At 38.5% G+C, this 27,961-nt stretch overlaps 1 protein-coding gene across 1 annotated transcript in view; it reads right to left on the bottom strand.

Annotated features, from left to right (window-relative positions):
- Positions 1–27,317, bottom strand: part of LOC145780878 (uncharacterized) — a 127,856-nt gene extending 100,539 nt beyond the window's left edge. The window contains exons 1-3 of the mRNA XM_082592530.1: positions 27,205–27,317; positions 21,240–21,372; positions 10,658–10,842 (exon numbers count right to left, since the gene is read on the bottom strand). Of these exons, the coding sequence (XP_082448656.1) occupies positions 10,658–10,842; positions 21,240–21,312 (258 nt within the window). The 5' untranslated portion in view covers positions 21,313–21,372; positions 27,205–27,317. The remainder of the gene's footprint in view (positions 1–10,657; positions 10,843–21,239; positions 21,373–27,204) is intronic.
- Positions 27,318–27,961: the final 644 nt, after the last annotated feature.

The following is a 27,961-nucleotide window of genomic DNA, read 5'->3' as shown; positions in this document are numbered from 1 at the left end:
TCCCGACGGCGCTGCAAGAGAAGCTTTCATGCGAAGCGACACTCACGCTTGACAAAACAATACAAATCTGCCGAGCCCGTGAAGCATCGCACAAACAATTGCAAGAATTGCAAACAAAGCCTGCTGAGTCCATACACAAAGTTGTACAACACCATTCCAACAAGGCAACACAGAGACGCTTTTCACGCTATGAGAAAAGCGCTGAATGTGATTTTTGTGGCCAAACCCATCCCCACAACAGAAGCATGTGCCCAGCGTATGGAAAAACGTGTTCCACTTGCGGGAAAAGAAATCATTTTTCAGAAAAATGCCGAAGCCGCCTACACCAGGTCCACAACATGGAACCAAGCGTGCACTCAGAAGAAGAAGACGCATATTTGTGTGCTACACAAGGAAGTGAGAAACGAGGACTAACCGCACTACTCAATATAAATGAACAGGAAGTCCGTTTCCAGCTGGACACCGGAGCTGACGTCAACACCATATGCAAGCGCTTTGTTTAAAGAAGTCAGATAACTCCGCCTACACAAACATTGACGATGTGGAATAGAACGACAGTCAAACCAGCAGGTACGGCCCTACTCGATGTTATCAATCCGAGAACTAAGGAAACCTACTGTGTTAAATTCACTGTTGTAGATAATAACTTGAACTGTCTTCTAGGATTATCCACAGTTAAAAACTTGAATTTGATTTCGATTAATGATGATGCTTTTATCGCCAATGTAAATAACACAAAACTGGGTTACATCGGTTGTGCGTCTTTAACAGTAGACCCAAGGGTAAAACCTAGAACCTTACCCTGTCGCAATGTGCCAGTCGCGCTCAAAGAGAAAGTCAAACTCGAACTCGAATCGCTGGTAGAGCAAGGCGTACTATCCTCCGTTGATGAACCAACAGACTGGGTTAGTCAAATGGCAATAGTAAAAAAACCGAATGGAGATTTACGTATCTACATCGATCCCCAGCCACTAAACACAGCATTAAAAAGAGAACACTACACATTGCCAACGCTTGACGACATCTTACCTTCCTTAACAAATGCCAAAATATTCTCAAAGGTCGATGTAAAACATGCCTATTGGCATATCGAACTAGATGAAGAAGCGAGCAAACTAACAACAATGATCACGCCGCATGGTCGCTATCGGTGGAATAGACTTCCATTCGGTCTCAAAGTAAGCAGCAAAATTTTTCAAAAAAGACTAATAGAGGCGTTGCAAAACCTAAACGGTGTCTTCGCTGTCGCAGATGACATCATTTTTGTTGGTTGTGGTCAAATGAAAACCAGGCCATCAATAACCATGACGATAACCTGAGAGCTTTGCGACAGCGCTGCAAAAATATACCAATTTTGCTCAATGATCAAAAGGCGATCATTAAGAAAACGGAAATCACGTTTATGGGCCACAAGGTAACGAAAAACGGGATCCAAGCCGATCCATCAAAAATAGAAGCAATAAGAAACATGCCCTCACCCACAGATATATCTGGCGTAAAACGATTCTGCGGCATGATTCAGTATCTATCGAGGTTCATGCCAAATCTGGCAAACGACCTCGAGCCCGTACGAAGACTGACCCGAAAAAACGTAGAGTGGGAATGGAGTGAGGAGTGTGAGCAGGCAATACAAAAGGTTAAAAAGAAAATCGAGCAACCCCCAATACTGGCCTATTTTGACGCGCAAAAGCCAGTGATTCTACAGGTGGACAGCAGCAAGGATGGACTTGGTGCTGTTCTCTTGCAGGACGATCAACCTGTCGAATATGCATCTCGCGCCCTCACAAAATCTGAGCGAAATTGGGCACAAATAGAGAAAGAGACATTATCAGTCGTATTTGGTCTGGAGCGATTTGACCAATACACCTATGGCCGACAAATCACAATACACAACAACCACAAACCTATCGAAACCATACTTAAAAAACCACTAAGCCAGGCCCCCAAACGGATACAGAGCCTGCTGATGCGCATGAATAGATACGATGTTGATTTCAAATACATGCCTGGAGCCAGCCTTGTCATTGCCGACACTCTAAGTAGAGCCTTCCCTGAACTTAACGACTCAGAGAATCAACCGAATCACATAATGAACCTAAACGTCTTAGAGGACATACCAGACGAACGTCTAATTGCAGTAAAACAGGCCATGCAAAGCGATGATGAAGCAAAAACACTGTTGAGGATCATAACAGAAGGTTGGCCAGCTACCAAAAATGATCTCCCTGAAAACATCAAACCTTATTTTTCGCTTCGAGAATGCCTGACGCAAGAAAAGAATTTAATACTAAAGGGAGAGCGCATATTTATCCCAAAAAATTTGCGCCGCGAGATCAAAGACAATTTACACCTTGCGCATTTAGGTTATGACAGCATGATGCGGCGCGCACGCGAGACCGTGTTTTGGATAGGATTACCAAAAGAACTAAAACAAATGACAGACAATTGTATAATCTGTCAACAAACAAAACCAAGCAACCAGAAAGAGACACTCAAACAACACAACGAAGGAACGGCGCCATGGGAGAAAATTGGTATTGATCTGTGTGAGTTTCAAGGAAAGAGTTATTTAATAACGGTTGACTACTACTCTAATTTCATTGAAATCGACGTGATGACGTCAACCACCACCAGACAAGTTATAAGCTGCTTAAAAAAGCATTTTGCGCGATACGGCATTCCCAAATGTGTGGTATCAGACTGCGGTCCACAGTTTATGTCTGATGGCTTTAACGCATTTAGCAAAAAATGGCAGGTCATCCATATAACTTCCAGCCCAGGCCATCAACGAGAAAACGGGAAAGCAGAGTCAGCGGTTAAATGTGTAAAAACCATGCTTAAGCGCACATTTCTCAACCAAACCGACCAATACCAAGCCCTGCTTGAAATCAGGAACACGCCGCGCCAAGACGTAAACATCAGCCCGGCAGAGATCCTTTTTGGCAGAAAACTTAGATCAGTGATACCTATAATCACCAAACCTAGCAACACCATGCACACCAAAAAAAGGCTTAATTGCAGAAATGCCACAAAAAAAGAATTATGATAAAAACGCTCGTGATATGAGTCCATTTCCAATTGGACAACGAATTTATTTTCAAAGCCCACCCAGTACAAGCTGGGAACGAGGGAGAGTGACCGCAATACCGTCTTCGCGCACCTACATAATCGAGTCCGCTTCTGGCACAAGGTATAAAAGGAACAGGGTCCACCTTCGTATCAACAAAAGCGACCTGCTCTTAGATATACCAAACAGTATAACCCCACTTGACAACCATGACGCACCCTCTGAAAGCTACCCCAGAAGTAGCTCTTCAGAACGACCAAGACGGATGCGTAGAGCCCCTGTGTGGTTGAATGATTACCATACTACGTAATTTCCTTAACAACCTACAGCCTGATGACATTCTGCATTTGTGTATAGAGTTATATGTGATATATTTTAACTGCATTAGCCCAGATATCATTGAAAACTTCTAGCATTATGCTTGCATCTTCACCTCTTGAGCATTTACCTTTTCGCTGTAAATATAATTACCATATCGTAATCACATGTGTTACAATACGTTTTGCATTGTGTAACCATATCGTAATCATATATGTTACCATACGTTTTGCATTGTGTAACCATATCATAATCCTATGTGTTACCATACGTTTTGCATTGTGTAGCCATATCGTAATCATATGTGTTGCCATACGTTTTGCATTGTGTAGCCATATCGTAATCATATGTGTTGCCATACGTTTTACATTATGTAACCTAACCCCCAAATGATCTCTCTTTCATACTATAGTAAACCTGCGATCCTATGCATAACGCCTTTCATTGAAAGGGGGATGTTGATGACGTCATATCATTACGCAACACAATACCTGTCCAGAGATCAGTCACTTCGCCTTTTTCTATTCTATGACCACGTGAGCTAATCCGTTACCGCCATTATTGTGACACGCATTCATTCTGTTAATGAAGTGCTTCGTATCAACAACGTTCGCAATAAAGCTAGAGACATAATAAACAGTTCCGAAAAGAACGTGTATTTGTTTGCACCTATTGTAATGAATACCACGCAGAAATCCGTTAAGAGATCCTTCGGCAAGAATACCAGCTTCTGTTAGGATGTATGGACCACCTGAACCATCCAAGTACTTACCCATAGCTTTAAAGAACACCATGCAAATGTGGAAACCACCCAGTAATATGAACAAGCGGTCACATTTTGGACTTTCTTGCTCTTGAATGGTGAGGGCATGTTTTGCAATGGCCAGATCGTATGTAACACATAGGTACTCTTGATACCACATGTACGTATGCTACTGTACACTACAGTCTTCAACCGGTGAAATATTAAATTATAGTTGCTTATTAAGGAATTATGACTTTCGCACCCAGTATCAGTCTTTGTGCTAGGAAAAATCCTCAGGTGAAGCAAAAAAAATGTTGACGTTTTGCAAACACTTGGTTCCATCCAAACAGGCTACAACCTTGAATTTGGGGTTGTATATCCTAAAATGAGGTTAAGCCCCACCTTGGAGCCACAAGAAAAGTTTTTTCGAACCCGGTGGAACGCGTTCCAACTGATGATAAAAGTTCCATCTTTGTAGCCTTCCTTATGATGTTATTTTTACGTATTTTGTCCCAGCTTTGGGGCTCCTTATTCGGGAATGCATCACTGGCGCGACCAAATTTGAATGGTCTGAAATCCGTAAGTGAGGTACTATCACCTACACTTGGTTTCATCCATGTACCTTATGATGTTAATTTTGTGAATTTTAGGGGTTATACACCCAAAATAAGGTCAAGCCCCACCTTGGGGCCATAAGAAAAGTTGTTTTAAACTCAGTGGAACATGCCCTAACCTAACTGATGATACAAGTTCCATCATTGTACCTTATCATGTTATTTTTATGTATTTTGCCCTAACTTTGGGGGCCCCTTATTCGGGAATGCCCCACCTGGGGCACCCAGATCGACTTGTTCCAAAGTCTACAAGTGAAGGCATAAACTCTGGCGTAGGTTTTGTTCTTGTACCTTATGATGTTTTTTTGACCCCCAAAATGGGTTTTTCACCGGGCCGTAGCCCCCAAACGCCCCAGCAGTGAAACCTCGGATGTGGGTTTCTGAACATCCCACAGTGGGCAAGGTTGATAAAACACTCAAACCTTTTGTACCTTATGATGTTACAAAAACGTCACGAGCTGCCGGACTATACGGTTTTAGAAGGCTTTTTAAAAAATCAGTATAGTCACTCTGAAAGGCTTTCATCAGACCAACGACTTGCTCTTGAAGAGTCAAAGCGCCGTGTAGCTGGTCAATACGTCACATAACTGATTAACTTCCCCCGAACAAGGTCGTGTGGCTTATTGCGTCCACAATACTCTGGGCAGGAGTCGGAAAATTTCTACACCAACGCTACTATTTTCTGCTGTGCAAAGTTTCAGAGGCTTTTTTCTTTAAGTTTATTTTTGCGTGTCAGTAAGCGAAAGTGAAATTTTCTTGGATCTTTTCTTTCTTACTGTAATACCAAAACTTAACAAATTTTGTTGCATCTTGCTGTAATAGCCTACTCGTATAATCTAATTTAGTAACCAACCTTGCCGTATCATTATTACTCGGAGATCAAAGCCAGACATTGTGACGTAAAACTTGAACTAAATTGCGCGTGATTAGTGTAGAAGTACCTGTACTCCTATCAATTCTTAGCGAAAAATTCACTTTTGTTACGCTGATTCAATGTCATCAATCGTTGAAGCAACGTAAAAATCGAAAGTTTTCCTCCTTGAATGGAAGCTAAGAGATACAGTATTCACATTTTCCACATGCGCGCTAGAATGCGCTGGAAAATATATTATTGCAACAATTGTTCGTGCTATGCAATGACGATTTGTATCGCTAGTTCCTGTGTTATTTCTCAGCGGACAAATATGACCGATCTAGATGGTACTTTCCGCGGACATCACATGCTGTGAAGGCGGACATGTCCGCCGTGAATTTCGAGGCCTGAGCCTACATTATAAAGCCGGTACACGACAAGTGGGCGAGACAAGGTGGGCGATACCCACTTGGGCGAGACCAGGTGGGCGATGAGTCAAGTGGGCGACGAGTCAAGTGGGCGACGAGCCAAGTGGGCGACAGACCAAGTGGGCGACGGCCAAAGTGGGCGACAGTAGCGCAAGTTTAGCCATTGGGAACGGTGATGACATGTTTAATTTATCTAGTTGCTTTGCGGCGTCACGGTTTATCGTGAAGCTAAAGAGAAACCCCTCAGAAAAGAAACAAGCGAATGGCCAAAGAGTGGTTGCGTCACGGCTTATCGTGAAACTTAAGCAAAACCCCTCAGAAAAGAAACAAACGAATGGCCAAAGAGTGGTTGAAGTCATCGAAGCTTGTCTTGTTGGTCGTTATAAAGTTATATTTTCTGTTTTAGATCATAAAATATGACTTTCAATTTTTACTTTAAAATACGATGATTGAGGCAATGAGAGTTCTTACGCTAAGTTTCACGAAGCATTGGAAGCAAAATTTTCATTATTTTTTGTAGTCTCGTAATAGCGCTTGTTGTTTGATCTTAATTTGCATTGTGACATCATCTTGACACATTATTTTGTAATTTGCGGCGTCACAGTTTATCGTGAAACTTAAGCGAAACTCCTCAGAAAAGAAACAAACGAATGGCCAAAGAGTGGTTGAAGTCATCGAAGCTTGTCGGTCGTTATAAAGTTATATTTTCTGTTTTAGATCATAAAATATGACTTTCAATTTTTACTTTAAAATACGATGATTGAGGCAATGAAAGTTCTTACGCTGAGTTTCACGAAGCATTGGAAGCAACATTTTCATTATATTTTGTAGTCTGGTAATAGCGCTTGTTGTTTGATCTTAATTTGCATTGTGACATCGTGTTGCTTTGATGATGATACGCTACGCTCGTCGAAAACATACGTATATCCGCCATCTAAAATTTGTTTGCGTTTTCTCTGACTCAATAGTGGCTCGGAACTTTCTGCCATACTTCGTACCGAACTATTTTTCTGACTTGTTTGTTAAAGTACCGGTAGCTGAGTATCGTTCAAAAGACGCTTTCGATTGTGGTGACAACTACGACTTGCCTTCAGGGATATCTAGAGAAGGGGATATGAAGGCTCGCAGCGATTGCCTTATTCTCATGACACTACCAGGGCGGTAGTTTGTAGTGCTTTAAAATGTGGTTCTTTTTAAAATCGTAGAAAGTTTTGTAGTGCAGCTGGTACAGTGAGCTACAGGAGACAGTTAGCAAATGTTAAGTGGAGCATATTTAAAGAATACTTGTTTACAAAGACAGTTGAAAAGTTACCAGTAAGCTGTTTTTTAAAGCAAGTATATGGGTAGTTGAATTAACAAGCAACCATGAGCATGCTGTGAATATCCAGGCCTGATGCTAATAGTGCAATGCAAGTTATCATAACAAGATTTAGTAAACTACTATCGGTGCCAATTATCATTTTACGATAAACGCAGATTATTTACGATAAACAAAAGCCCTTCTATTGTCAGACGTAATAAAAGCCTTCGTATCCCCTTCTTTAGATATCCCTGCTTGCCTTGCATGTTTTATACCAAGTATTCAGGTCATTTCAATTTGTGAGCACGCTTCTTCAGAATGTCGTGGCCTACATATATATAGTCACCAATCGAATGATTGTCCGATTTGTCCACTCCAGACGCATGCGATCAAAACAAAGACAAATGTCTGTAACCCCAGACCATAATCTTATGTGCTAAACGTTGCACTGCAAACAAAGACGTTGAATCTATGTAAAATATTGCAATGATGAATCTAAAACTTTTGAAAAATCATTTGGTGATCTGCTTTGTTAAGTCAACATGTCAAGCAAATCTGTAAAACGAAAAGATCTGGCTTTAGCTGAAAGAGTACTTGTAATCAAAGAGTTAAAGAGGAAAATGTCGCAGAGAGTTGTTGCAGCAAAATTTGAGGTGGCACAGGCGCAAATTTCACGGATATGGAAGGCACGGGAAAAGCTCTTGAGCAACCATCGTAACAACATCGACAAAACTCACCATAAATAAGTAAAAGTTGTGTTTTATTTCCAGCAAACACACAACTTCTTCTGTCCATCCTTCAGACCAAGGTATCATCAAGAATTTCAAACATCATTAGTTCATTATCGATGGAGTATGTTGCAAAAACTTCCGGCCACCATCGATGCTGATGAAAACGCTACAGCCACCAACATAGCACGCGCAATCTGTTTTTTTTCGCTGAGACTTTTCAGTCATTTGTCCGAAATGACTTGTAAAAATTCGGTCATTTTTTATTTATTTCGGTCATTTTTTCTGATGAAATTATTTCCTTTCAAGTAGCTGATACAAAAAAAAAATTGCACTTCCTGACCAGCTACAACATTAAGTTTCGCTGAGAAACGTTGTCGTGTTTTACCTGAGAAAAGTTAGAAAAGACAAACGTTTCTTCAACGTTCATATCAGTCAATGACCGATAAATGACCGAAAAAAAAACAACAACAAAAAAACAGCGCACAATTGGTGTTGTAGAGTAGACGCTATAAATCGTATGTGCGCGGAAAATCCAATGTCTCATAGAGACTTGCTATTAACTTACATTTACAATGTTGTATGTGAAAGTACCAATAAAACTTTAATGGACAGGATCCACCACAGACTATGTGGGACTTCTCAAGAAGCATAAGTCATAATTTTAACTTGGAACTTAAAGTCAACTGATATTTTTTAATCCGAATGCTCTAGTCTAGACGCTTCGTAGCTGCATCAGCAGTTTACAGAAAACATTTGGACTGACAGTCATTACTAGGGCCATTTTGTTTATGACCTAAAAATTGAAAAATGTGACTTTATTTTTAGAGCATCAAATTTATACTAATCTCCGTAGTTAATGATTCGTATGTAAGTTTTTACATGTATTTTGAACAATAACACACTCGAACAACTAACAAAAACTTCTGTTTCGCTTGAAAATCACTCAAAAATTCAAATGTCTATTCAATTGCATGTACCTACCAAACCAGCTACTTAGTTGTTAAGATCTCAGCACTGGCTGACCTAGTGACCTACCGCAAGTGTTTAAAATATTCAGAGACTGGATTGTGTGTTGCAAAATAATGTGTCAAGATGATGTCACAATGCAAAATAAGATCAAACAACAAGCGCTATTACCAGGCTACAAAAAATAATGAAAATGTTGCTTCTAATGCTTCGTGAAACTCAGCGTAAGAACTTTCATTGCCTCAATCATTGTATTTTAAAATAAAAATTAAAAGTCATATTTTATGATCTAAAACAGAAAATATAACTTTATAACGACCGACAAGCTTCGATGACTTCAACCACTCTTTGGCCATTCGTTTGCTTCTTTTCTGAGGAGTTTCGCTTAAGTTTCACGATAAACCGTGACGCCGCAAATTGCAAAATAATGTGTCAAGATGATGTCACAATGCAAATTAAGATCAAACAACAAGCGCTATTACCAGACTACAAAAAATAATGAAAATGTTGCTTCCAATGCTTCGTGAAACTCAGCGTAAGAACTTTCATTGCCTCAATCATCGTATTTTAAAGTAAAAATTGAAAGTCATATTTTATGATCTAAACAGAAAATATAACTTTATAACGACCGACAAGCTTCGATGGCTTCAACTACTCTTTAGCCATTCGTTTGTTTCTTTTCTGAGGGGTTTCGCTTAAGTTTCACGATAAACCGTGACGCCGCAAATTACAAAATAATGTGTCAAGATGATGTCACAATGCAAATTAAGATCAAACAACAAGCCCTATTACCAGACTACAAAAATTAATGAAAATGTTGCTTCCAATGCTTCGTGAACTCAGCGTAAGAACTCTCATTGCCTCAATCATTGTATTTTAAAGTAAAAATTAAAAGTCATATTTTATGATCAAAAACAGAAAATATGATTTTATAATCACTTCAACCACTTTTGGCCATTTGTTTGTTTCTTTTCTGAGGGGTTTCTCTTTAGCTTCACCATTAACCGTGACGCCGCAAAGCAACTAGATAAATTAAACATGTCATCACCGTTCCCAATGGCTAAACTTGGGCTACTGTCGCCCACTTTGGCCGTCGCCCACTTAGTCTGTCACCCACCTGGCTCGTCGCCCACTTGACTCGTTGCCCACTTGACTCTTCGCCCACTTGACTCGTCGCCCACTTGACTCGTCGCCCACTTGACTCTTCGCCCACTTGACTCGTCGCCCACTTGACTCGCCGCCCACTTGACTCATCGCCCACCTGGTCTCGCCCAAGTGGGTATCGCCCACCTTGTCTCGCCCACTTGTCGTGTACCGTTATAAAGCTTGGCGATATACAATGGCAGATAGACGCAAACAAACATCAATGCTGACAAATAAACATCAGCATTTTGAATGTAAGCAATCAGTCGGCTAGAAAGTTTGCCCCCTTGGCAATTTTCAAAACCCGGCGCCTATGCCTGGAAGGTTTTATTAAAAACTACCGTCATTCGATCATGCTGCTTTATGGTATACTACTTACTCAACTAAGAAAAAAATTTTTGATTGCATGAACAACACAAAATTATCATTTAAAAAAAATATAAGCAATCAAAATTCATCAAATAGAAAATAACATTATGAACAATTTCTTACAGAAAATAGAGCATTTGCTTGCTGAACTGCCGAGTCAAAATAGTCTTTGGTTTTCAGCATTGCTAAGGACGATATCTTACCAGAAGCAATCCATTCGCATTGTATATAAGCATTTTGATAAGTAAAATATGGAATGGATGAATAAATCAAATCGATCTTGCAAGAACTGTTAGCTGCTTCAAGGCCTATAAAATATATTAAGTATTATGGAAAATTAATGGACTGTAAGCATATTGAAATACAAGCCAAAACTGTTCTTTGCAGCAAATATATTTCAATCTCGGTAACCGGCATTGCGTCAAAAGCCTCTACACTACACTTTACACACAGGTGTGCAAAACTGCCAGGAATAAGTTATCAAAGGTTTGTCGGTCCGATAAAAATTCAAAATTAAACCAAACATTAATGAAAGGACATAAAATGGTTAAAACTGTTTAGTATTTATTAGTAAAAGATTGATTGTAAGTATGACATTTCTAGTTTTAGCATCAAACTTTGTAGTTTTAACTGAAAGAAATTAGGCAAACTAAAATATGAACTTCACAATGTAGAATGGATACTAACGACCTGTTTAAGCCTCATGCTAAAACAAGTCGTTAGTAGGCTATTACATTGTGAAGTAAGCAACGATCATACTACTGAAAGCGAAACTCAATCTATTGCATATATAGAATATATACATCTTGACACTATGTGAATGAACCTGAAACAACATTGCACTACAAAATAGTGGATATTGTTGATAGCTATGTTTCTGTTATGCCTAAGGTACTTGAATTACAAACAACACTTGTAATTTGATTGATTGAAAATTAGAGGTGGGCAGTAGCGTGCTGCTTTTGTAGTGCTGTTACATTTTTGGTAGTGCTGCTACTTTTGTTTCAATATACGGTAGCGAAGAGGCGCAATACTTCTTTCAGTTGCACTCCCACTAGCGCTACACAATACTTTCCAATCTAAAATGAAAAAAGACTCGTTTTTGGAGTTTTTTTTGTGGAAACAATGCGTAAAAAAATCAATCAAATTAGAGTGACACCAACACCAGTCACAAATCCGAAGATGAATATTTTGGTGTGTTGTTGCCATCGAATGACACGTTGGTACAGAAAGAAAAGTCGATTGTGGAGGCCTTTTTTTCAGACAGAAGCAAGTCCTTGAGCTTTCCTAGTACCGATTTTTAACGTCTCTTCATTAAATACAACGATCCCATTCCTTTCAGCGCTGCAATTTACAAAATTTTCTTTATTGAAAAAGACATGCCAAAGCGAGCAGGACTCAGTAATTCGCACTTTGAAACAGTTGTGTTTTTGAAAGACGTGTAACGATAAATTTTATTTGGAACATCTTTCTATAATGACGTTGAAATGATATCATTGTTCTCTGAGGTATACGTTTGCTACATTAAAAGTAGTGCGCTACCGCTAATCGGGCTAAAACAGCACGTGCATCGTTTCTAAAAGTTCACTTCACAGTATTGGCGCATTGTCTAGTGTCCTTTTGATACAGCTTTTTCTGCCACCACCTCTCGTCGACCACCATCTACATCTAGCCTACAACAACTTTACACTCAATATTGCTGTTGAAGCATCTTAAACAGCAGTGGTCAACCTGGGGTTTCCAACTGGTTGTTACAGCAGAAGTATAGTAACCAAAAGCAAGTGGATCTCCGTGATTAAACTGAAACCAGCCAATAAAATATACAGCAAGATATAATGGGGTTGAGTCAAGAATCTCAGAATGGGGGCTTAAATCAAAATGCAAAGTAGACTACTGCCATACGCTAAAATGCGGAATGGCCCGTTTCGGTGAGTCCGATCCCTTAACGGGGGATTTTTTCAATTTTCTTTTTTAAATTATCAGGTACCGTAGCCTAATTATCTTTGCTGTTTTAGGGTTTTGAGGTTGGAAACTCACCGAATCGGACTCACCGAATAGTAGCAGACCGCTAAAATTAGGGCTAAAGTTGAAATTGAAAACAAATGCCAATTAACTCTACCAGTCTACCCACTAATATTAAGTCCTGTGTTCATCAAATCCAATTTACTTTTGGTGTTACAGTTGTTCAAAACGAGGGGGGCGCATAACATTTATTGTAAAAGGGAGGGGTGTCAGGAAAACAGTAAAAAAACACTGGTATAGATAGTAGATATGCCGTATGTGATCTTGTACAAACAGCTTTGTGCAACTATTTTGAAACACAGAAGTTTTAAATAATTTGCCATCATGTTTTACGGGTCTGCCACTATTCGGCTAGTCCGATTCGGCTGGTCCGATTCGGCTAGTCCGATTCGGCTAGTCCGATTCGGCTAGTCTGATTCGACTAGTCTGATTTGGCTAGTCTGATTCGGCTGCAGTCTTTTTCGGCTGGTTTGTTGGATTTACTTAAGGATTTTGTTGGATTACAGAAGGATTATGGTTGGATTTTCACAAATTTGCCGAATTTAGGGAACTAGCCGAGAAAGACTGTAGCCTACCCGAATAGGGAACTAGCCAAATCGGACTAGCCGAAACGGGCCATTCCGATGTTTTACACACAGTTGTGATTTCAGATTTTTTTCAAAATAACTACAAAATAACTATAAAAATACAAAAAAACTAAAAAATGCAAAATAACAATAACTATAAAAATACAAAAATAACTATAAAAGAAAGGATTCAAAATGATTTAGAAACAAAAAACCTGTGTAAGCTTTGTTCGTGTTTGCTGAGCACAAAAGCTACATAGAAAAAGATGTTATTAATTAACAAAGATGGTGCCGTAACCTACTGCTATTTTTACTGCAACAAGGAATAAACCTGACAGGGTTGATCGGTTTAAACTGGGGCGGTTTAAACCGCCTGGTAAAAACCGGTTAAAACCTGGTTTAAACCGGGCAGTTTTGACCACCTATTGCTGGTCAAATCTGGTCAAAACCCCTTTAGTGTATGAATCAAGTTGCTTTTCAATTGAATTAAAAGTATTACCCTCCATGTTATTAGTAATGATGTTCAACTATATTTTGTTTTGATCAACATAACCTAAATGCTGGATTTGGAACAAAAAATATTCAACTTCTCTGTTTGTTTTTGATATTTCAATCAGTTGGTTATTTTAATTACTGAGAAAATTCAAATTCTAAAAATAAGTTTCTGATGAACCAAAAAATGCTTGGTAGAACGATGAACAATTTGCACAGCCAACTGAAGTACAAGAATTTATTCCAACAATTTTTTTTATGAAAAACATTTGCCATCAAATTTTATCCAGTTAAAATAAAACAATGCGAATGCATATTCTAAGATGCTTTAAAAATTAAAGACAGGATAGTTTATGATTCGTTCTTTGAAGCAAAGTACACGTCAAGCCAAGAAAGGATTATCGGAAAAGGAACAAGTTGTGATGCCCTATGCCAGTATGCCTGTCTACTTTATGTAGAACACCTCAATTGAACAATTGGAATTAACAAGTCTCTCCAGTATATTCAAATGCTTCATTCACCAGTCAATTTCATCTTTTCTTTCTCCCTCACCTTCTCCCTCCTCCCTCACCCTTCTACCATCTCCCTCACATTTTCAGTGATTTTCTGGCGAACACGATCAAGCAACTCATTACAGGGTTTTGACCAGTCAGGTCAGGGTTTTGACCAGTTTTGACCGCTTTAAACCTAGTTTTGACCGGTTAAAACCAGGTTTAAACCCAGTTTTGACCACTTAGAGATCAACCCTGAAACCTGAACATGGAAATAAGGTGTAAGCATTAAGGCGATGTGAAATTTGAATGGACAAAATCGAATTATCACACAGGGTGACTACTGTTGTGTAGAGTATTTTTGTGAAGTTTTATGCAATAAAATTCAGTATCCGTAAACATGTAAGCGTTTTAAGGTTAGTATTTTCTAATTCTTGCAGGTGATTCCACAAAAAATGCTATCACAACGCATCAATCCACGTGATCCAGATAGCGCGCTCTGAATGGCTAGTTAGGAAAACGCGTTGTGTGCCGCACACACGCGCGCGCGAGCGTTTGCTATGATTTTATGCTTGGTTGTTAAATAATCATTCAGGCTTCGGTTCAAAGTTAGTTTAGGCTAGGTTTTCCAAATTGTGTAAAGTAGGCCTAAGAGGCAGTGTCTGTAATTATCATGTCTTCTGGAATAAGAACTGCTTATTCAGTTGCAGTTGCTGTTTGTGGTTCTGCATTTTTTATATGTAGCTTTGAGAATGACACTAATAAAGTTCATAGTATTACGGAAGGCTCAGACAACTAAGTTTTCAGCACTTAAATTCTTAGTTCTGTGTACTGTTAGTGGGCTATGTTTATTTTTCAAAAAATACATTAGTCTCTTCACATATTATCTTTAGTTCATAAAGCTGACCTTGTTGTGGGTAGCATTGTTAACTGTTAAATCATGCCTAAAAGTTCTAAAAAGAGAGTAAGAAGCATGGAAAGCTCTTCTGTCATTGGGCCCTCCAAGGAGCTTCCCACTGCTGATTTACCAACACTACGATATGTTCTTGCATTCTGTACTTTGTTAAAGGTGATACTCAAGTACTTTAGCCTATTACTGCAACTTTTTCTCTGACCGGTTTTAATTAAGCTTGGTAGTGACATAAAACATAGACCAACTCGTATATCTTCGTATGGATGAAGGGTAGTTGTTAAAAATACTAACATATAGCTTGCATGAATGAACAGTACACGTAGGCTACAATAACCAACTAGCAGACACTTTTCAAAACCTTAATGTGTTGAAATAATTAATTGCACGTTTGCAGAGACAAAGCACTCATAAGGAATTAATTTTCCAGAAAGCTGGAAAAAAAGCTACCGTAACTATTCTCTTTTCAAATGAAGATCGCATTCCTAAAGCAATTGAGGTTTCTCCTCTCCCAACGTTATCGTGGAGTAGAAGCACCGTTATACCAAACTGGGCCTCTTGACAAAAGAACAACGGAAATGCTTCAAAAGAGAGTTAACAAAAGGTAAGTTCTTACATACGGTATCTTTTCAAACTTTTTTGTCTAGTAATTTTCTATGAAATGTAAGGCTTTTATAAGTATATTCTTTGATAACAGGGTCAATGGGTCATGTATAGACATGTCCCATGTTGTGTACTGGGGTTGGTCAGTTGTTGTCATTGACATGGCTCTTCTAACAACATTTGTTGAATGGAGCCATATGAGAAGGAGAATGGGTTACTGCCAATTCTACAACCCCACTTCACCATTGCAGATGTAGTGCAACCAACTCTAGATAGTAGGTGGTTTAAGGATTTTTCGCTTTTCTAAGGCATTTCCTCGTGGGAAAGTGATTCAGATGTTCTGATTGCTATGTCTGTAAAGGCAGGCAGCTTGTGCTTTTACTAAAGCTAGTCGTGCTATGGCGAGAAGATTTTTCTTGACTATCACTGATTTTTACTGCCATTTGTCCGAAAAAGTATTATTTGTTATGTTTGGCATATATTGTTTTTCGTTGTGATAGTCAGAAATAAAAACAAACTGAACTGATTTACATGGATTATTTTGTGTTCTTTACATTTATCATTCACACAAAAAACTTGTTTTTCAAGAGCCTCAAACAACAGCGTGGAGATGATTTCGCTGCAGCAAAGAAGTCACAAGTGATAGAGGATAAGAACTGGAAAAAAACAGCAGTTTTCTGCAGCAATTGATGAAGAAATTGACTCTCCTTTCGAACCAGCTGCACCTGGTACATCTGAATGTGACAATACCCCGGTATCCAGTGATGATCCTGCTCTGCGATCTTTTTCTGTGAACATGTTAGAAAATATTTGCAAAGGCAGTTACTCTTGTGATGTTTCTGTCCGCACTTTTACCCAACCAAAATTAATTTTGGATGCCAACTCACTGTTCTCTTTGATTGGGACCATGCCACGCTTACTGAGTCTATCCTTACTTCACACTTGACCATAGATAAACTAAAGGGTTTGATAAACACAAAATTTGAATGCCCTCATTTTCCTGCCCATACTCAGGCTGTGCAGCGTATCATTTGGGAAGCCACTAACGACTGTGGAAGTGTTGCTGGCCATCAACGACGGGATGGTTTCATTCGGGCGAGAGTTGCTTCGCGTAGGGTCTTGCCGAAAGCAGACACGAAATCTGATTTTCATTGGCTGCAGTACAATGTTTTGATATTCACCATTGTTTCTTGTTCATTGTCTTTATTCTTCATTCGTTTGTGCACGTTTTACAAGCACATATAAAGTTGGTTGGTTGATGTGTAAGCTACCATTGGAGAGTTGCAGTTACTATATCTGTCAAAAAACAAATGTAAATCGGCGAAAACAATCGAATATTAATGCAGTGCGTTGTGTGATTATGTAATACATATTACTACAACAAAACCAAAGTGTCATCTTATGCACAGTGCATTCCTACTCTTGCCATAGAAGTGAAAAAGGCTTTAATGTCATCAGTTTTTGCTGACCAAGCAAAAATAGGGTTGCCAGGTGATTGTTTAATATCTTACCGTACACCGCCAGCCTTTACCTAAAAGGGCAACTAGCAGTCGCATCATATGTAATTGTTGTTGTGGTTGTTAAAGTAGGAAATTTTTACAATTTATAAAAGATAAACAAAGTTTTTTCTTGAAAAAATTTGTACCTGGCAACTCTGTGCTGACAAAATCGACTACATGTTTAAGGTTACTGAATATTTTTGCGTGAAATTTTACAGAAATACTCTACATAGCAATAGTCACCCTGTGTGATAATTCGATTTTTGATTTTTTTAAATTTTTTGATTTTCACATCGCCTTAGTAAGCATGTCCATAGGCTCTAGCTATTGACACACTACAGTTTCTTGCCTGACACATATTATTATAAAGCCTTTGTTACAGTTTTTGCAATTGTCTGCTCCAAGTTTCGTTTTATAAATTATAGTATTCAAAATTTTTTATTCGAAATTGCTTTAATACTTCAGTGTGGGTGTCTAAAACATCTTCAAACATTTCGTTTTATTTTAGTGGCTTCACATAGTTTTGTAGCTGGAAGAACCTTTTCATATTCTTAGCATGGAAACATTTTGGGAACAATACCATGGCATTAGAAAAAGGGGCCACAAGCAAAAAGCTTTCTCCACCAATTAGCACGGAACGCGATGACATAGAAGGCAGCTTTCAGGATGGAAGATGTGGATGACAGGATGGAAGATGTGGATGACAGGATGGAAGACAGTCTTCCATCATTTCATCATAAACTTTGTAACAGCACATCAAGACATACTAAAGTTATAATAGATTAGGTAAAAGTTTTCGTTTGATCACGTTTCTTAAATTGAAATATTTCGATTTTTGTTCACAGTCAACCAGAAAGACTGTTGTCCAGACTTCGCTAAAGACAAACCGATAAGATTCACACTTCGTGATAGTAGCAAGGCTGCGATTTTTGCCTTTTTTGGCGACAATGCCACTCGACACGCGCCGTCACTATTTGACAATGCGGTACTTTACAGAAAAAAAACTGAGAGAGGATGTCAAGTCAGGTCGAGGAACAATCGGGGGGGGGGGGGGAGCATCAGGTTATGCAATCTTAAGAGTGCCAACTTACGTAAATTTTCTTCCGCCAGAAAGCCTACTTCAAGGCAAGGCCTAAAAGTGACGCTTCACGCGAGAAATTCCCAAGGCGTCTGTGCCGCCATTTTAAACATTGCGAGGAAATACTTTGATCAAAGTTCTAGGCTACTGCCTGGCATCAAACATTTCACCACACATGCTTCGTGCTATTCGACACAATGAGTTTCTTTTATAGATGAAATAACCTAGGCTACTTTTACTAACAAATATTAGGAAACTCACACATTTCGCTCCTAAATCTGTTTGCGTGTGGGTACATGCATAACCAATAACCATTTACGTACTAAGCGAGACTTAAGACAGAGAAACCTAAGGAAAAAATCTCTCAGTAGGTTACGCTGGCAGTATACAACTCTTATGAGCATTTTGGAATGGAAGTTAGCTTTGATAAAACTAGGATACTCAATCGAACGCCACCTGATCACACCTCCCCAGAGATCAATTTAACAGAAAGATCTCTAGGTGAAGTGGACTACTTCTCCCACCTTGGTAGCATACTTTCAACAGCACCAACAATCCAACATGTGCAAAAGATATTGAAAATCGTATAAAAGCAGCACATTGTGCCTATGGAAGACTTAATCACCGCGTTTTCAACAACCATGCTATATCTATCCGCTCAAAAATTATGGTCTTCCGGGCAGTTGTTTTATCCCGTACACGGATATTTTGACGAAACCCATTATGCCAAAGGGCCTTTTGCCGAATGAACAAATTGCTGAAACAATCTGGAAAAAAATTACTTAGAAGTGACAAGTTTCGTTACTATGCAAACAGTGGATTTGAAATAGTAATTACTTTGCTACTGTTGTTTGCCTAACAATTACTTTGAAGCGGCACCAAGTCTCATTAATATGCAAGCAGCAGTGGCGTACCTAGGGTATGGCAGGCATGGCTCGAGCCCCATTGATAGGGGCGCAAAAATCGGTTGGTAGTTATCAGCTGGCGTTTAATTGCGCCACCAAATAAAAAATATAAGGTTGTGAACGATAAGACAAAAACACATGTGGAGCATATTAATACATATAACACTTCTGTCGGATACTTACGCGCTGTCGCACATAATTTGTAAGTGAAATCTGTTTGTGAATGATATTTATGTGTTATTAGGTTATGATAATTACATATAGCCTAATACATTTGTATAATTTCGGCAAATTGTCCAATCGGCATTTAGTTCTTTCAGCAAAATGTCTGGGTATCGTTCTATCCACTCTTCTCTATGCTTGTGAAACCTGGACATTATACCGCCGTGACATCAAAAGTCTTGAAAATTTCCAACAGAGGAAACGAAGGCAAATTCTAGGCACTCGTTGGGAAGGTTGTCTCACCAACGATGCAATCCTTGATTGCGCCAGGTTGCCCAGTTTAGAAACCACCATATTGCAACACCTTCTTTGCTGGAAAGGACATGTCATGCGAATGGACTCAACGAGGCTTTCTCAAATAATTCTTTATGGTGGACTCGAGACAAGGAAAAGACCCCCTCGGAAGACCAAAAATGAAATACAAAGATCAGCTGAAAGTCTCCCTTAGCTATGCAAACATTGATCTGGATTCAAGGGAACAACTTGCTAGTGCCAGATCACTCTGGAGTAAAACAAATAACATACACGTTGTCGTCCGGTAAGTACAAAACTTAGCGCTTGATACTCTTTGCAATCACTCAACCAGCGTGCGATTAAAAACAAAGTAAGTAACTCTGACGTATACTCACACAACTTGTGCGGTAATTCGCGGCCAAACGCTTTATCTGACTCTTGTGACGTCATATTACTATTCGACAACCAAACACAGAATTTTTGGTCGTTCGACAAGAAAGAAAAAATCGCAGCCCTGAGTTGTAGCCTGTAATTTCACTTCAGTTCAGACATTTAAATGCACTACATTGCTCTTAAGCGATTCTATTTGTGTAAACACTTTCAGAACAATTAATCAAAGAGTTATTGTGAAGCATAAAAATTACGTGACCACAGTTGCAACTCAAGTTTGCTAGAATGTTAGACTACATAATTATTACCAAAAGTCATCACATTTCAAACAAACTTGTGGCTCAACGTTAAACAGACAAGCAAAACTTGCCTAAGCACGATCTGGCTCACAACGTTTGCTACATGACATTTAGCACAGCCGACTTTTTGAAAGTTGAACAAAGGGAGCTTGTGCACTCGTGTAAATAGCGCAAAACAGCCAATTTTAACAATACTTTAAAAAAATACTATTTATAAAAACTTATGAGGCAAAACATATGTCTTTGTCTCAAGGGAGCGTTGCCCTCGTACTCGATGTCTATGTTTGTGTTTATATGAAGAGCATTGTATGTAGCTATAGACATCGAAATAGGGTGGACCGGGTGGGCACCCTGCCGTGAAACGAGGGTAGGGAAAAATATGTTTCGCCCACACTGTTTTCATGACACTTATAAAGTGTTCGTTACAATTATTTCTGTTTTTATTAAACGCTGAATTATTCAACCAACTGCAGCGCAACTTCTTGTTTTACGCTATTTCTCTCGCTAGGTATACGACAGAACAAAACAATTCCGCAACAACGCTGCGTTGAAAAAAATGCGGTACTCAAGCTGCATTGTTGTTGCTATGGCAACTGCCACATGCTGGCAATTCCTGGTGAGAGCAAGCCACATTTGATTTTTTCTCCGAATGGTCCCACTTTCATTACGTCACAATCAAACTTCAGTTCAGGGTCAGCGTAAGGGAATATGAATATGACATCATAATGAACATGACAATAAAATAACCGATACAAACTAAAGACGTACTGAAACAAGCTTATTTGCTGCAGCGACGCTAACCGCAGTCTTTGTGAGAAAGACTAACTATTGCTCTCGCCCACCCAGATTTCCTCTCTTCTAAGAAAAAATTGATGCCTATGTAATATATGTAGTATATGTACCCCAGGTACATCACAGTCAAGCTATAAATTATGATAAGTTTTTGTTTAAAAACAAACAAGAACTAATTAAAAAACAAGGTAAAATTTCTTACCAACAAACTTTATAAATAAGAATGCCAATGCTACATTTGTTCCTGACACACTAGAAAACATTGCCACTTCCATCACACGTGTTTATTCAAGTTTCTCCTTTTTTTGCACTCCTTATTTGGATCCGAAGTCAAACTGAATAACATGTAATCAAATCATTCTGCAAGTCAAAGGAGCTGGTATAACATAATTATGTAATATAATAAATAAATAACAATAACATAGCTGGCCTCGAAATTCGTTTTTGTTGACGGCGGACAAACGTGTCCGGTCTGAGCAGCTATCTGTCATCGATCGTCATGCTTAATCACTTTATTTTGATAATTCTTTGCCATTTGAAAACTATAGCTACGGTTTAAAAATTTAAATTTCTACTTTTTAAAATTTCAGCAAAGTCACTCTGAAAGGCTTTCATCAGAGCAACGACGTGCACTTGAAGAGTCAAAGCGCGGTATAGCTGCTTAATAAGGCGCATAACTGATTTACTTCCACCAAACGAGGTTGTGTGGCTTCTTGCGTCACAATGCTCTGGGCGAGATCGGGTCGGAAAACCTCCTCGGTAACGCTACTATTTTCTGCTGTGGAAAGCTTCACTAAGCTCATTTCTTTAGGTTTAATTTTGCGTGTCATGTGAGTGAAAGTGATGAAGAGCAAGTAGGTGCATCGCCCTCATACTCACTTTCAGAATATTCCCTGGGCCTTTTCTTTCTTACTGTAATACCAAAACTTAACATATTGCTGCATCTTACTGTAATAGCTAACTCATATAATCTAATTTTGTAACCAACCTTGCCTTATCAATATTACTCGGAGATCAAAGCCAGACATTGTGCCGTAGGACTTGAACTAAGTTGCGCGTGATCAGTGTAGAAGTACCATGCTTCCATCGATTCACCTTTGTTAGCTGATCCAACGTCATTCATTGTTGAAGCAGCGTAAAAATCAAAAGTTTTCCTGCTTGAATGGAAGCTAAGGAATGCACTATTAACATTTTCTACATGCGTGCTAGAATGTGTGGGAAATTATATTCTTGCAACAATTGTTCGTACTATGCATTATACAATGACAATTTGTATCGCTAGTTTCTGTGTTATTTTTCGGAGGACAAATATGACCGATCTAGATGGTACTTCCCGCGAACATCACATGCTGTGACGGCGGATAGCCGGACATGCCCGCCATGAATTTCGAGGCCTGCATAGGAATAAAATTATAACTTCAAGCATTGTAACATTAAAAATAGTCATACACTGCAGTCTACTGATGTTGGTAAGAATTAACACTCAACTCTTAAAAACAAAACAGATCATTACTAAAAAAATACTGAACAAAATAAAACAGATGAAACTGGTACACATTGGGGTGGTACTTATTTGCTTACTTTTGAATTTTTAAGTAGTTGCCCTTTAAAATAGTCCCAAGTGAATTAAAATTTAAAAAGTTTTTTTTTTTAATGAATCAACGTTTAAAACTCCGAAGCAGTGCTTTTCATGGAAGGATGACAAAGTGTTGCGGATGAGGAGAATGAAAATTTTGCATGATTTTTACTTTTCATTGTGTGTACTAACTCAATTAAATAACATGAAACCAAGGAACTTTCAGAAATCATTAGTTAAACTACCATTCAACGTTTTATAGGCAGAGAAAACTTTTTCTCGAACCGTAGAAAATTTCATTGTCAGATCACCGCTTCAATGCGTGATGGAAATCTACAGATAAATCTGCATCAGGCATTGCAGAGTGCAAAAAACAGTGTTGCAGAACGCGTTTTCGAATATTAAATTCTCATCAGTGCAACTACGTTTATGAACGCAATAACAACGGTTAAATTTAAACTCAATACAATGCACTGCAATGCCTGATGCAGATTTATCTGTAGATTTCCATCACGCATTGAAGCGGTGATCTGACAATGAAATTTTCTACGGTTCGAGAAAAAGTTTTCTCTGCCTATAAAACGTTGAATGGTAGTTTAACTAATGAACTCAATTAAAGCTTTATATAGTTATTAGTAGGCTATTATAACCAATAGCTGAATGTATTCTAGACTTATTTCCATGTGGTTGACTCAGTTAGTTGGAATATTGTGAGTTCATTTGTCCGCTTTGTCATTTAACAGAACTATGTAAATTTTGGATTGGTTTTGTATCTTTATCCTTGCACTGACAAAGCCTTTGATAGGTTATCCCGGGCAGTTTCGCATACATGTAGACTGTAGAGGCTTTTGATAAAATGGCCGGTTACCGAGATTGGCAGTGAAGTTTCTGATAGTTGAAATATTGTTATTGAGGCATTATTCCATCCACTAGAAACCACTGAAAAGAGAGCAGTCCTGAAATGGGTTGTTCATGCGCAGTTGCGCACACACCAAAAGCCAAACCAACGGCGCAGTAACAGGGCAGACTTAACCACTGATAATGGCTAGTTTGGTGTTTATTGACTAACATTTTGTTAGTAAATAGGTTAAAATTTTTCTGTGGAATTAGTCTAGTTTTGATTCAGAATCGGGGAAAAGTTCAACAGTTGCGAGTTGCTGGGCTAGTTTTGTTTTTTGCTGCAATTTCATAGTTCATTAGTTTATTTATAATTTAATGTGTTACGGTACCGGTACTTGTTCAATAGCCTAGGTAGGGGAATTTAAGACATAATTCGAGGGCTAAATAACAGAACGAGCTAAGTCCATTTTTACATTTTTTGTGGTTAGATACTGGAAAGTGTTTCTCAAGCCCCGTATTTTTACTGACAGAAAGAGCTAAGTTCTAGCCTGAACAGGTTTCTCAGAACTGACTGCTCATTTTGAATTACTAAAAACTGTATTACTGTATTACGATTCCAGTGCAATTTCTCTTGAACGTTGTCACTTGTAAAGAATAACGCAAGTACCCCAAAAATGATCGTTTAGCTGTTGCGAGATAACATTAATCAGTGAGAGTTGAATATCCCCAGACAGCAAAATTCAAAATTCATATCTCATTTTAAATTTAAAATTTTAAAATGCCATTTTCTCAAAACTACTTTTGGGTGACTTGGCTCGTTCTGTTATTTAACCCTCGAATGGTACCCTTACACCAAAAAAATTGCTACAAACGGTTTTTCAACTGATTTGATTAGTATTGGGTGTCAGTGTTAACATATTCAAAATCTTTCGGAAAGTGGTTATTTTCAAGATGGCTTCCAAGATGGCCGCCAAACCATTAAAATAACGGTAAATTGACCATAACTCGGTCATCATATGACCAAAATATGTAGTTTTGGTGTCTATATCTAGGTTTTTATACTCTGTGAAGTCAATGAGACCATTCTCAGAATTGTTGAATTATCTGATTACCTATAAATTCAATATGGCAGTCCAAGATGGCTGTCAAACCATTAAAATACTAGTAAATTAACCATAACTCAGTCATTATATGACCAAAACATGTAGTTTTGGTGTCTATATCTAAGTTTTTATACCCTGTGAAGTCAATGAGACCATTCTCAGAATTGTTGAATTATCTGATAACCTATAAATTCAATATGGCAATCCAAGATGGTTGGCAAAACAATTAAAAATGAACAATAACAATGTATTGTTTATTAAAAAACCCATTAAATTTCTATATATATTTGGGTAAACTAAGCAGGCATGAAGAGTTCATACGATGTGGTCATGTACAGTAGACTCTTGACATAATCAGCGTAAAGAAAGCACATGGATCAAGTATTACTAAAGCTCATCGCTGTCACTCTCAATGTCATCGTCCGTAATTATGTGATTGCTGTATGGGATGACACATGAACCAGTTTGGCATGGTCCACATCCAGCATGGCAGGGTAGCCTATTTCTCCGGCAATTACAGTGAGGTGGACACAATTCGCAATTGCAGTGTATCATTTTCAGTAGGTTGTCCGGGGCAGCTTTCATGTCCGTCATGATTGGAACCATCTGATTATTGTATACTTTCCATCCCCAGTCTACTCTAGAGCATTCATACCATCATCAGTAGCCTACCCATCCAGACCATAATCTGGTAGTAAACTCTGAGGCAGTGGAATTTGGTAGAGAATTATGTAGGTGGCAAACGCTCACTTGGACTTGGATGTTGTAATTTTCATGACCAATGTATTGCAGTGCTGTGTTTTTAGGTTACTACTGTCATCGTTGCCAAACATGACGGTCATAGCCTTGTTTCCAAGATCAAACAGGTGATCTCTTCATGCAAGAAGTGATGAAGCACGAGCTCAGTACATGCCTACCCGCCTTGTTTGAAGCTAGACATTTTTTCAGACAACAGCTTGTTCCGTGTATAAGCTACACTATAAAAAACAGAAGAGAAAACACTTCGCCGTTATTAGCGCTTTAAAGGTAAGTAATTAGAAAAACGAGCGAAATGAGGTTAATAAAACTGATGGCGGGTTTTCAGTCTGCTTGAGATCATGATTTTTTGCGTTTTATTTCGATAACTTCATTGTCTTGATCATTGTTATTCACTCGCACAAAAAGGATATGAAGCGGCTTGTTTTCTAACTGTTCCAGTTATGAGCTACCAATATCAAAATTTTTACGACTAGGCGTACCGGTACTGCATGCGTAAAACTAATTGTTTCAAGCAGCGGCTCTAATAAATTTGGTTTGCGACCTAGGTGTCAATATAAACAAGACACTAACCTTAATCAAAGACTATTTTAATTGAGTAAAATGGCGTTATGGTTATGACGTCATGACCTTTCTCGGCCCCCAAGGTTTTTTGAAAAGTTGGCGCCTATGGCTCGACCAGCACACCTGAGCACATATTGAGATTAAACGTCATGTATGGAAGAACATGTGCATACAACCTCAAAGGCTAGCCTATACTCACAATATATGGTACTGCAAATACAGCCTCTGCAAATACAGCCTCTGCCAATAACAAAAAGGAGGGATATCTAGAGAAGGGGATATGAAGGCTCGCAGCGATTGCCTTATTCTCATGACACTACCAGGGCGGTAGTTTGTAGTGCTTTAAACATGTGGTTCTTTTTAAAATCGTAAAAAGTTTTGTAGTGTAGCTGGTACAATGAGCTACAGAAGACAGTTGGCAAATGTTACGTAGAGTGATTTTGGAGCAGATGATGTGATTTGCTGAGCAGGGATCCCAGGCCAGCTTTTCTGATGTCAGATCTCAGCAATTGTAATAAATTGGTATGGTGACGTCCGGTTCGGCCTTGGTACTTTTTGCTGCCAATTATCGCAAATTCAAGGGCTTTCTGGGGAGGTGAGTCCTCGTGAAGTCTCAGAATATGTCCAAACATGTTCAATCTCATGGTGGAGATCTTGCAAGATAATGGTTCACTGTTGCATATTCTGTAGAGGTTTTTGTTCGAGATAAGTTGGATACTTTGGCCAAGTATGACCAGTTATGACACGTAAATGTCTTCGATGACAGGCATCCAATCTTTCAAGACTTGTGCCGATAGCTTAGTATAAAGATATTGCCGATAGCTTAGTATAATGCGAACCTTATCTTCTCATCCCCCGATGCTTGGATTCAAGTATGGGACTCACCTTTACCTTTAATATTCAAAAACAGCTGACATTTCTTGGAACAATTCATTCATTTCCTTATTTGAGCAACAGTTTAACCTGATATTTGCCGCAGGAGTCATAGCGGCAATGCAATATGACACAGTAGGCTACAGTAGTTGAGTAGCATAATTATTACAATAGTCAATAGTATATTAATTAAGTTTTAGGCAAAATTGAGGTAGGGGTCTGCAGAATTAATAATTTGTCTAAAGGGGTCCATGACAACAAAAAGGTTGGGAACCACTGGTCTACACACTGATGCCAGATGCCAGTAATTCTTATTATTTATACATATACATACATATACATCATCATCAGAAAGTTTACAAATTCAGTGCACATTCAATTCAATTTAATTTATTTTTCTTTGTCGAAAAAAAAATAGCAATGATAAAGTTACTTATAACTTTTTCCTCCCCTACTTCTTCAAAAGACTGACTCAACATTCCATCCAGTTTAGTAGAGTTGAAGTGTGGAACAATCTCCCGAAAACTATCACTGAAATTGAAACCTTTTCAATATTTTGCAGTAACCTGAAAAAGCACTTGCGTTCTGAAAATCAACCTCTAACAACCTATGCTGTAACTCTTTAATTATCTGACTGTATTATTGATTGTTACACCAAATCCTGGTACCTATATAGCATGCTTTTCCAAATGCCACTTTTGTAAATTTATCCTACATTATTATATTACTATATTATACATAACATATCTTACTATACGTATATCTTATCATATATTACACCCAAATAGATAAGGATGATGATTACTATCTTTACTCTTCCATGAATTTAAGCTACTATACTGTATTGTATAATTTAATATTTGCCAGATAAGAATATATTACTAAGTTAGCCTACTACAAGCTTGCATCTAACTACCCCCTGATTAGTATAAGCTATTATGTTTGTTCAGAGGATCGCTTGACTTTTCGTAAGATTAATGTTTAGATTGGTTTGGAAAAGATGCTTGAAACAACTAAGACACTACATCCTTCATCGGCACTACTAAAGAATCTCCACCTCTCATTAGCGATACCAAAACACTCCATCCCTCACTGATGCTATAAAAGATGATTCAACTCTTATTGGCAATACGAAAAACACGCTTTTATATCATCATACATCTTAAGCTCTTACATGTGCAGGAAATTAATTTAAAAAACAAAGCTTTTTTA

Source organism: Aplidium turbinatum, chromosome 12, assembly GCF_918807975.1.
Source record: "Aplidium turbinatum chromosome 12, kaAplTurb1.1, whole genome shotgun sequence".
Classification (NCBI taxonomy): Eukaryota; Metazoa; Chordata; class Ascidiacea; order Aplousobranchia; family Polyclinidae; genus Aplidium; species Aplidium turbinatum.
Note: the sequence above shows the minus strand (reverse complement) of the source record. Positions and strands in the feature narration are given on the sequence as shown.